The following is an 11,551-nucleotide window of genomic DNA, read 5'->3' on the forward strand; positions in this document are numbered from 1 at the left end:
TCTCTGGTGGATACCGTCGGCGTTGGGACCGAGGCATCCCTGCATCCTGGGACTTGTAGTTTCTCGCACTGCGTGTTAATATTTTGGTGGTTTCAGAGACTGTCTGTACCTCTCATTTAGGGTTACGCCTGGAGGTGGGAGACTGCTGAGGAAAGATTGAAACGTGGGAGGGCGGTTTCTTTGCTAACGAGATCGTACTCTTTATGAAGCAGCATCTGTCCCTGGTGAAAAGTTGCTGTGCGTGCTGAAGAGCCAGCACAGCAACGACTAGCGCAATCGGCTGGCCTCATTTCCTCTCTTCCCGGTAGAATTCAATGTTAACTGAAAACTAACCACGTCCCCCACTCCACCCGCGAGGGTCCTGCCTTTGCCTCTGGGTTAGCTCAGCTGTCCTGGATCCCGAGCTCACGCACAGAAAATCCAGGCGCCTGCCAACACCGTTACTCAGTTTTTGGGAACTTCTTTCTCATTCCACGCCCCGCTTCCCACCCCCCGCGTTTCCTATGGTAAGATATACAGACACCTTTCCAGGAAGGCTGAAACAGCTAAATAAAGTTCACCTTCTACTGTTTTCCAGGAGTGTGGCATGAAGAGAATGTATGTAGGGCCAAGACAACATTACAAGGTGCTCAACGAGGCACTTTGTGTGCTCAAAAAATAGATAACAGGCTATCTAGAGTTTGTTGAACTGAGGACTTGCCAGAAAGGCTTTTTTTTTGTTTAATTTAGTTGATTTGGTAGATAAAAGACATTGGTTTTTTATAATTAGTTGCAATAATCAAGGAGATTGTCTTGGATAATTTTTTAAAGCCTTTACAGAAATCAGAACAAAGATTTTTTGGCTGTAATGGTAGCTCGAAGTAGAGTTTGGTGGGGAGGACAGGCATGGAGGTGCAGATGAGGAGGCTGTAGGCCCCTTTTCTTTTCTCTTCTCTTTTCTTTCCTTCTTTTTTATTGAGAGGGTGTCTCGCTCTGTCTCCCAGGCTGGCGTGCAGTGGCGCAATCTCGGCTCACTGCAGCCTCCACCTCCCAGGCCCAAGCAATTCTCGTGCCTCAGCCCCCTGAGTAGCTGGGATTACGGGTGTGCTCCACCACGCCGGGCGACTTTTTTCTGTGTTTTTAGTGAAGACGGGGTTTCACCATGTTGGCCAGGCTGGTCTCAAACTCCTGACCACAAGTGATCCGCCCACCTTGGCCTCCCAAAGTGCTGGGATTACAGCCGTGAGCCACTGCGCGCGGCCTAAAAACATCCTTAAAATCATTCTAAAATCCCATTAGTTTATATTTAACAAATGTCTCTAACTTACTGGAACTGGAAAATCCATCTAACATAAATAACAATTCTATGTAAATCTATGGTACAGAGTTTTCAGACTATAATCTGATTTTATCTATTTAGAAATTTTGAGAAATAGATCAAACAAAAGTTTTTATTTTCATTTACTTACAGTATTTGTAGGGGGAACAGCTTTACAGAAGATAAAAAATTTGAGTTCTCTCAATATAGTTAAGAAAAACATTTTTATGTGAAAATTTTATATATATCAGCAAAATAATAGAGTGAATATTGATTGTGAGTGAATTACCCTAAACAGAAGAGTCTTTAAAATGTAAATAGGCCAGGTGTGGTAGCTCAGGTTCTGTGACACTTTGGGAGGCCCAGGCAGGAGGATCCCTTGATTCCAGGAGCTCAAGACCAGCCTGGGCAACAAAAGGAAACCCTGTATGCACTAAAAATACAAAAATTAGCTGGGCATGGTGACGTGGCCTGTAGTCCCAGGTACTTGGGAGGCTGAAGTGAGAGGAACACTTGAGCCTGGGAGGTCAAGGCTGCAGTGAGCTATGATGGTGCCACTGCACTCCAGCCTGGGCGACAGAGCAAGACCCTGTCTCAAAAACAAAATAAAAGGTGGGCACAGTGGCTCACCCTTGTAATTCCAGCACTTTGGGAGGCTGAGGTGGGCGGATAGCTTGAGCCTCAGGAGTTTGAGACCAACCTGGGCTATATGGTGAAACTCCATCTCTACTATTAAAACAAATATTAAAATAAAAATAAACAAAATGTAAGTAGAAGCTAACTTTTTATAAAATAAAGTTATCCATATAGAGGTATTATCGTTATTTCCTTCTGAATACTCCCCCCAATAGACAGTATTTGGAGTTGCCAACATGATCATATTCTATTGATTTTATTTTTATTTTTGAGACAGGGTCTAGCTGTGTCACTCAGTGCAGTGGTGCAATCAGGGCTCACTGCAGCCTCAACCTCTTGGGCTCAAGTGATCCTTCCACCTCAGCCTCCCAAGTAGCTGGGACTACAGGCAGGTGCCACCATGCCCAGCTAATTTAAAAATTTTTTGTAGAGACAGGGTCTCACTTTGTTGCCCAGGCTGGTCTCAAACTCCTGGAATCAAGTGATCCTCTCACCTGGGCCTCCATGTAGTATTGGAATTGCAGGCGTGAGCTCCCACCCCTGGCCACACATTATTTTAGACTATGAATTTGTTCCTCTCCGGTGCAAATAACATGTCAAATCAAAAACATGTATAGTTCTGCAGTGGTAAACAAAAGTGTGTTTCTATTACTAAGATGCTCATCCTTCAAGACTGAGCTAAATGTGAAGCCAGTCTGAAGACATTCTGAGGCAAAATTAATCATGTTCTTCTTTGTACTTCTGTGGCATTTGTTTGTTCTTTTTTTTGAGACACGGTGTCACTTTGTGGTCCAGGCTGGAGTGCAGTAGTGTGGTCTTGGCTCACTGAAGCCTCGACTTTGGGCTCAAGCAATCCTACCATGTCAGCCTCCTGGGTAGCTGGGACCACAGGCACACACTTACCATGTGTGGCTTATTTTTGTTTTAGGTTTTTTTTTTTTTTTTTTGTAGAGACGGGGTCTCCCTGTATTGCTCAGGCTGGTCTCAAACTCCTGGCCTCAAGAGATCTTCCTGCCTAAACCTCCCAAAGCGCAGGGATTACAGGTGTAAGCCACCACGGCCAGCCACATTTTGTATATTGCGGTGTCTCAATTATATTACATTATATTCTAGCCAATTTTCAGGTATTTTCCTCCACTGTTTAAGCACTGTGGATTCCCAGTTTAATCTAGTATTTTGTATCCTCTGCTCCTAGCTCAGTCCTGGCAATAGACTCAGTACCTCTTTAACAAGTAATGAATCAATGTGTATATGGATGTGAATGATTTCCGAAGACAAATCTGGTAACACCTATCAATATTACATGAACAATTCCATTTATTTTCCTCCAACCCGATGATTCAATTAAGTTATCACTCATTTTTGTTCAAATCGTATATTCTTCCTTCTGTGCCAACAGGCTAGAATCATTTTCCGCAAAGGAAACAGTTTTTAGTGATGTCGTCCACGAGAAAAAAAAAATATTTAACCCTGGCTTCTGGGCATTGTCATTCTCGTACAGCCCTCTGCCCCTCCACACTGTTATAAAGAAGGTAAAATTCTAGGAAGGAGGAGCCGCTCAGCCAAGGACAGAGCGGCGGGCTCCCAGCTCAGCTGGCGGATAACGCGCGCGGCCGGGAAGGCGGCAGGCGGGCGGCAGATTCTGCGCACGCGCGGGCAGCCCAGCTGCCAGTCAGGCGTCCCGGGCTGGGCATACGCCACTTGTGCCGCAGTCGGGTGGGAAGCCGTGTCTCGCAGTCGTGGACTCCTGCAGCTGGGGCGTCCGCAGCCGCTCGTCACCCGCGTGATGCTGTTTCTGGCGTTGGGCCGCCCGTGGGCGGTCGAACTGCCTCTCTGCGGAAGGAGGACTGCATTGTGTGCGGCCGCCGCGCTCCGAGGTCCCCGGGCCTCTGTCTCCCGGGCGTCCTCCAGCAGCGGGCCTTCGGGGCCGGTAGCCGGCTGGAGTACGGGGCCTTGGGGAGCCGCGCGCCTTCTCCGGCGTCCGGGTCGAGCGCAGGTAGGGCGTCCGAGGTCTGGTGTCCCAAGTGAGGCGGAGAGGGCGGGCGTCGTGTCGGGCCTGGTGAGCCCCAGCGGCTCTTCGCGACCTCTCCCAGGTGTCCGTGGCTGGAGCGCGGGAGGAGCCCCCTCTGCGGGGCTTGCAGAAGTAGCAGGCCGAGGGCCCCGGGGTCCTCAGCCTCCGCGAGTCCAGGAGAACGGCTGGAAAGTGCTTACTTTTATGGTAGTTCCAAATCCAGAGGGTTTGTGGTGACAACTATATGTAGTTCCTTTTCTGCCCTTGAGTAGAAGCTTAGAAGTGTTAATTTGCAAAAAATTGGATGCAGCACCTGGAAATAGAACCGAAAGAGCCAGGTTAACCTGACTTTGAGCTTGTTCTACTTTTATGAGGTGGCTGTACTTTTAAGAATTACTTTGGTCCCTGGGAAAAGGGGGATGCAGATGTTAATTCTTTTATTTTGATCTGAATAAATTGTCTTCTAATTCTACTCTGTAAAATATCAGGATTGGCAAACCTGGTTAAAACTTGGAAGAAATGCTTAAAATGGAAATTGGAATCTAATTACATTTCAGCATTGAGGAATTAGGCATGCCTTTTACATTTTGAAGTGTATACACTGTGAAACTCATTTTCAGATGTATGGGGAACGCTTCTGTTCCCTTGAAATTTGATGTAGGATTTCAAGTAAATTTTATTTCTTTTTTTTGGAGGTGAAGTCTCGCTCTGTCACCCTGGTTGGAGTGCAGTGATGTGATCTTGGCTCACTGCAACCTCCACCTTCCGGGTTCAAGCGATTCTCCTGCCTCAGCCTCCCCAGTAGTTGGGATTACAGGCGCGCTCCACCACACCCCGGCTGATTTTTTTTTTTGTATTTTTAGTAGAGACGGGGTTTCACCGTGTTGGCCAGGCTCGTCTTAAACTCCTGACCTCAAATGATCCTCCTGCCTCGGCCTGTCAAAGGGTTGGGATTACAGGCGTGAGCCGCTGTGCCCAGCCAAATTTTATTTCTTGTCAAGAAATAAGAGGACCAGGGGATACACGGTATTTACAAGGTCTTTAGAGAAAGATTTGATCTCTTTAATACTATCATATAAATATTTTAGCAGTATTTGTAAAAGGCCTGGACTTTAAATATAATCTGAGTTTGCGGAGTATTTTACTTAAATTATTTTAGTAAAATTAAATTTTATTTCTTAGAGATGGGGTCTTGCCATGTTGCCCAGGCTGGCCTTAAACTCCTGGGCTCAAGTGATCCACCTCAGCCTCCCCAGTAGCTGGGGCTATAGACGTGTTCCATTACACCAGCTAAATGTATTTATTTTTTGAAAAGGTGTTGCATTTAAATAGAATGGAAATGATGTCGTCATTAACAGTGGAGTAGAAGAAACTGTTACTATTTTTACTTGTTCAAGGTCACACTAGACCTAGAAACCTGAGAGCTGGGATGCAAAGCTAACAAACTCCAGCTCTGCAGTTTTCTACTTGTGACTAGAATTAAGGCAAGCCATTCTGTCAGCCAATTTATTTCTTTAACTCTGTAGATTATTTGGGAGAATTCCTTATGTCACCTCATGTGACAAGTTCTCTTCATTACAATTTTATTTTATTTTTTTGAGACGGAGTCGTGCTCTGTTGCCCAGGTTGGAGTACAGTGGTGTGATCTCGGACCGCTGCAATCTCTGCCTCCCAGGTTCAAGCGATTCTCCTGCCTCAGCCTCCGGAGTAGCTGGATTACAGGCACCAGACACCATGCCCGGCTAATTGTTTGCATTTTTAGTAGAGACGGGGTTTCACCATGTTGGCCAGGCTGGTCTTGAACTCCTGACCTCAAGTGATCCGCCCACCTCGGCCTCCCAAAGTGCTGGGATTACAGGCATGAGCCACTGCACCTGCATTACAATTTTAAAAGTAAACTTAAGCTGGGCATGGTGGCTCATGCCTGTAATCCCAACACTTTGGGAGGCCAAGGTGGCAGATCACTTGAGGTCAAGAGTTCAAGACCAGTCTGGCCAACATGGTGAAACCCCGTCTCTACTAAAAATACAGAAATTAGCCGGGTGTGGTGGTGGGCGCCTGTAATCCCAGCTACTCAGGAGACTGAGGCAGGAGAATTGCTTGAACCCGGGAAGCAGAGGTTGCAATGGTGAGCTGAGATCGCACCACTGCCCTCCAGTCTGGGAGACAGAGCAAGACTCTGTCTCAAAAAAAAAAAAACTTAAAAAAATTTAAGAAGGTTGGTTGACCATAATGATCCCTGTTTCAATAGATCCCTGTTTATTGGGAAGGATATGTTCGATTCTTACATACGCCATCTGACAAATCAGAAGATGGAAGGCTAATTTATACTGGCAATATGGCCCGAGCAGTGTTTGGTAAGTAATTGGAGGTGGGTGTACTTACTTTGTTTTTTTCTCTTTTAATTGTAAAAATATCCTTACCATATCTTACTTGTTGTTATGGCATCCCTTAATTACAAGACGTAAGGAAAATTAGATTTTCATTTTTTTTCTTGAGGTGTGTTGATAAGATGTAGAGACCTTTGCATTTTTAGATTTTTATTTGAGACAGAGTCTCACTCTGTTGTCCAGGCTGGAGTGCAGTGGCATGATCTTGGTTCACCATACTCTTCGCCTCCCATGTTCAAGCGATTCTCCTGGCTCAGCCTCCTGCTGGGATTACAGGTATGCACCACCACACTTGGCCAATTTTTGTATTTTTAGTAGAGACTGGGTTTCACCATGTTGGTCAGGCTGGTCTTGAACTCCTCACTTCAAGTAACCCACCCACCTCGGCCTCCCAAAGTATTGGGATTACAGGCGTGAGCCACCACGCCCGGCCTCTATTATGTTTTAATATTTGGAAGGGGTAACTTCCCCTCATTGCTTTATTTTTTTATTTTTTGCTGCTTTTGTTTTTCCAAATAAACTTTATAATCAACTCGTTTAGGATCTCAACTTTAATTTCCAAACAGATAGTATTTTTTATTAGGATCGTATTAAAATTATAAATTAAAGGTAAGGTAAATTTACATTTTAAGTCATTTTTTATTGTGGTTAGATAACCATAAAATTTTTCACTTTAATCATTTTGAAGTATACAGTTTAGAAGCCATTTTTAAAAAATAATTTTTATTTTTTAGAGACAGGGTCTCTGTCATCTAGGCTGGAGTGCACTGGTGTGATCATAGTTCACTGCAACTTCAAACTTGTGGGCTCGAGTGATCCTCCCACCTCAGCCTCCCAAATAGCTAGGACTACAGACATGTGCCACTACACCTGGCTGATTTTTTTTTTTTTTAAGCTAGTCAAATTTAGCAGTGGGGACGTTGTATACCAACTTTAGTGATGCCAGTGTTAAGTTCTGATAACTCATTACCATCAGACCAGCCTTGGCTAATTAAAAAAAATTTTTTTTGTAGAGACAGGTCTTCCTATGGTGCCTAGGCTGGTCTCAAACTGGTCTCAAGCAGTCCTTCTGCCTACGCCTTCCAAAGTGCTGAGATTACAGGCATGAGCCACTGCACTCTGCTAGAAGTCATTTATTTTTAATCTTTCTAAGGTAATAGGTAAAAATGGTATCTCAGTGTTTTTTTTGTATTTTTTATTATTTATTTATTGAGACGGAGTTTCGCTCTTGTTGCCCAGGCTGGAGTGCAGTGGCACAATCTGGGCTCACTGCAACCTCCACCTCCCAGGTTCAAGCAATTCTCCTGCCTCAGCACCCCCAGTAGCTGGGATTATAGGTGCATGCCACCAAGCCTGGCTAATTTTTGTATTTTTAGTAGAGACAGGATTTCGCCATGCTGGCCAGGCTGCTTATCTCATTGTTTTAACTTGAATGTCTTTCCTTACTAAAGAAATTGAATACCTTTCCCATATGTTTCTCTTTTTTTTTTTTGAGATGGAGTCTCGCTTTGTCTCCCAAGCTGGAGTGCAGTGTGCAGTCTTGGCTCACTGCAGCCTCTACCTCCTGGGTTCAAGGATTTTCCTGCCTCAGCCTCCTGAATAGCTGGGATTACAAGCACGTGCCACCATGCCCAGCTAATTTTTGTATTGTTAGTAGAGATGGAGTTTCACCATGTTGGCCAGGCTGGTCTCGAACTCCTAACCTCAAATGACCCACCCGCCTCAGCCTCCCAAAGTGCTGGGATTACAGGCATGAGCCAATGCGCCTGGCCGTCCGATATGTTTTTTAACCACTGGTTTTATTTCTCTGGTGATTTGCTGTTTTAATCCTGGGCACTTAGCCTGATAGAATTTCCCATGTTTGAATATTTTATGTTAGATATACTGGAGTGCTTGTTAATAGAGAGTTTTGTTTGATAATCTGCTATCTGAATCAACTTTTGTAGTACAATATTAGTAAGGATCTTTAAGTAATATTAACTACTTTATTGTGGAACTGAGGTAGGGCCACTTAAACCCTAAAGCAGATTTCCTGCCTGGAGAGACAGTGCATTCTAATGGTCAGTAGCAGGGACATTGAAGTCAAAATATGTAAAGTCCTTAAAACAGAGCTTGGAATATAATAAGCACTCTATTTATGGTTTGATTTTGTTGTCTTGAGCTGATACAGTAAGAAGAAAAATGGAAGAATTAGTGGGATAGATTGATTCTTTTATAAAATTTAAAAGTATTGATCCTCTCTCTTTTTTTCCCATTTAGGTGTGAAATGTTTCTCTTATTCTACGAGTCTGATTGGACTTACATTTCTGCCATACATTTTTACACAAAATAATGCTATTTCTGAAAGTGTGCCTCTGCCTGTTCAAATAATATTCTATGGCATCATGGGAAGCTTTACGGTGATCACCCCAGTGCTGCTTCACTTTATTACAAAAGGCTATGTCATTCGATTGTACCATGAGGCCACAACAGACACTTATAAAGCCATTACGTACAATGCTATGCTTGCAGAAACGAGTACAGTGTTTCACCAGAATGATGTGAAGATTCCAGATGCTAAACATGTATTTACCACATTTTATGCTAAAACAAAATCACTGTTAGTTAATCCAGTGCTCTTTCCAAACCGTGAAGACTATATCCATCTAATGGGTTATGACAAAGAAGAATTTATTTTGTATATGGAAGAAGCCAGTGAAGAGAAACGGCATAAAGATGAGAAATGAGCCTATTTGTTAGTGTTCGTGCTTAAATGTGATTTACGTTTTAATGTATAATAATAAAATTGCCTTTTGCATTCCGTTAGTGACTGATTGTTAAAAATAATTTGAAATTATCAAAGCTTTTAATTTCCAGAGAATGATGTTTGTTTATAATAAAACAAGCTATGTTTGAAAACCAAAATGTAGTATCTACCATTCGTGTTTTAGAAAGGTATGTGAATAAATATGTTCATGCTAGTATAAGAGTTCTGTGTTACTGTGGTTGACTCTAAACTGGGGATCTGATGTCAGTAGCAAATGGGAGAGTTGCTTTATTCTTTGTGTATGGATTTTTCTAAGTGTATAAGTATTTTCCGACATTAAAAGACATTTTCTCTTTGAGGAAGACACAGTCATAGGTGGTGCGGAGCTGTGGTCCACCTGCTCCTGCTCCTGACTCACTGCTCTTTGCTGTTGCCTGAGGACCAAGTCTGTCAGGAAGCTGGCTAGGAAGCCTTGCAGCAGCCATGGCTTTTAAACATACCAGAAAAACACCCGTGGAGTCAGAGGTGGCAATTCACTGAATTCATATCACTCTAACGAGTTGCAACGTAAAATCCCTGGATGAGGTGTGTGCTGACTTGATCTGAGGAGCAAAGGAAAAGAATCAGTGAAAGGACCAGTTTGAATGCCTACCAAGACTTTGAGAATCACTACAAGAAAAACTTACGGTGAAGGTTCTAAGACATGGGATCGTTTCCAGATGAGAATCCACAAGCGACTCATTGACTTGCACAGTCCTCAGATAGTTAAGCAGATTTACTTCCATCAGTATTGAGCCAGGAGTTGAGATGGAAGTCACCATTGCAAATGCTTAAGTCAACTGTTTTCATAAATTGATTACCAGTTGTTAAAAAATTTTCAGAAAACCACAAAATTTCAAGAAATTCACAAATTATGGGAGCAGTTTTAAGTCTTCTTTGGTTCAGAACACAGGTTTTTGCCTAACCCCTGGCATGATTGTCCATAAGAACATTCATGTACAGTTGAACTGGTGGTTAGCTATAAGGGAAATGGTAAGTAGTGTTGTCTTCAGTATCTTAATTTGTTTCTGCAACTGTGCACTCCTCCCTTGGTGGCACCCTATGGGTGTAGGAAAACCACTGTTATTAAACAGGTGAAAAATACCTTGTGTAAAATTGCTGTCTCTATGCTAGCTTTGTCAAGAATATCCATTGTAAGATTTTTACCTCTATTGTAAAGTGGAGATTGACTCTTGCCAAGGATTTTTAGCCAGGAGCAAGAGGCCTCAAACCACACTATTTAGACCAGTAGATATTTACTAAGTGCCCAGTACTGTGCTAGTTAACTAAGATCACAGTTAAGAATGAAACACCCCGTCTGTCTTTATGGAGCTACCTAACATTGTCTATGGCCACCATGATAGTAAATTTAAACTTTATGGTGTACATGTGTATGAGGGAGGTTGATGGGGAAGCAGCAGGAACATCTGTTCAAAGAGATCATTCAACTCCCAGGCTGCTCGAAACTTATTCATAGGAGATAAGACAGAAAAGCTGTCTTTCTGAGACCTAGAGCCTGCCCTCTGCTTGGATTGTCCAGCTCACCAGACTGAGAATTCCCACCGCCATTCCTCTGTGCCATCTTCTGCTCAAGGTGGGTTTTTGCCTGCTTGCTTCTCTGTCCTTTGTCCCCTAGATGTATCCTAGCAATGAATGAGAGATGTCTTTCTATTTTTTTCATAGCAACCTACTAGATAAGGGAAGCTTGTCCAGCCTGCAGCCCAGGACGGCTTTGAATGTGGCCCAACACAAATTCGTAAACTTAAATTTTATTTTTGAGATTTTTTTTTTAAGCTCATCACTATCATTAGTATATTTTATGTGTGGCCCAAGACAATTCTTCCAACGTGGCCCAGGGCAGCCTAAAGATTGGACACCCCTAAGATAAGAGGTATCTTTCTATAAAAAGTTATTCTATGATCAAATGTTTATTATGGATACATTAGAAAGTAGAAGGAAGAAAGAGGCTGGGTGTGGTGGCTGTTGCCTGTAATCCCAGCTACTTGGGGGGCTGAGGTGGGAGACTCGCTTGAACCTGGGAGATCAAGACTGCAGTGAGCTGGGATCACACCACTGTACTCCATCCAGGGTGACAGAGCAAAACCCCATCTCAAAAACAAAAAAGGAAAAAATCACTCCTAGTTCCCCCTAGAAAAAATAGCATTGTTTACATTTTAAAGATCTCTTCCAATATTACATCTCTTCATAACTTGTTTTAAGTGCAATATATTTCTTTATGTTATAAATAAAGTTTTGGTGCTGCAAAAGAAATAGCACTCAAATATAACATTTTATTTTTTTCTTCTCAGCAAGGCAGTTTACTTCTACAGAAGGGGGCACCCTCACAGATGGAGCAATGGTGAGCGCACACTTGGACAAGGGAGGAAAAGGGGGTCTTATTCCTGACACATGTGGCCCCTGCTGCTCTGTTG

The 11,551-nt window shown here is 43.3% G+C and overlaps 1 protein-coding gene and 1 pseudogene across 2 annotated transcripts; both read left to right on the top strand.

Annotated features, from left to right (window-relative positions):
• The first annotated feature begins 3,332 nt into the window (after positions 1–3,332).
• TMEM70 (transmembrane protein 70) lies at positions 3,333–9,302 on the top strand. Of its 2 annotated transcripts, none has more exons than XM_016959580.3 (3): positions 3,333–3,929; positions 6,196–6,301; positions 8,594–9,302. In XM_016959580.3, exons 1-3 carry the CDS (start codon positions 3,720–3,722, stop codon positions 9,058–9,060), a joined length of 783 nt encoding a protein of 260 aa, XP_016815069.1. In that variant the 5' UTR covers positions 3,333–3,719; the 3' UTR covers positions 9,061–9,302. The 2 variants fall into 2 exon arrangements, with proteins under 2 accessions (XP_016815069.1, XP_016815070.1); XM_016959581.3 differs by having other exon boundaries at positions 3,581–3,929; positions 6,196–6,315.
• A 161-nt stretch (positions 9,303–9,463) lies between these two features.
• LOC107976343 (small ribosomal subunit protein uS10-like) lies at positions 9,464–10,009 on the top strand (annotated as a pseudogene).
• Positions 10,010–11,551: the final 1,542 nt, after the last annotated feature.

Source organism: Pan troglodytes, chromosome 7 (genome assembly GCF_028858775.2).
Source record: "Pan troglodytes isolate AG18354 chromosome 7, NHGRI_mPanTro3-v2.0_pri, whole genome shotgun sequence".
NCBI lineage: Eukaryota > Metazoa > Chordata > Mammalia > Primates > Hominidae > Pan > Pan troglodytes.

Coding starts and splice junctions, on each gene's coding strand:
- TMEM70 (XM_016959580.3), top strand. CDS start 3,720: ATGCTGTTTCTGGCGTTGGGCCGCCCGTGGGCGGTCGAACTGCCTCTC. Junction 3,930..6,195: donor GGCGTCCGGGTCGAGCGCAG/GTAGGGCGTCCG, acceptor CTGTTTCAATAG/ATCCCTGTTTATTGGGAAGG. Junction 6,302..8,593: donor TATGGCCCGAGCAGTGTTTG/GTAAGTAATTGG, acceptor TTTCCCATTTAG/GTGTGAAATGTTTCTCTTAT.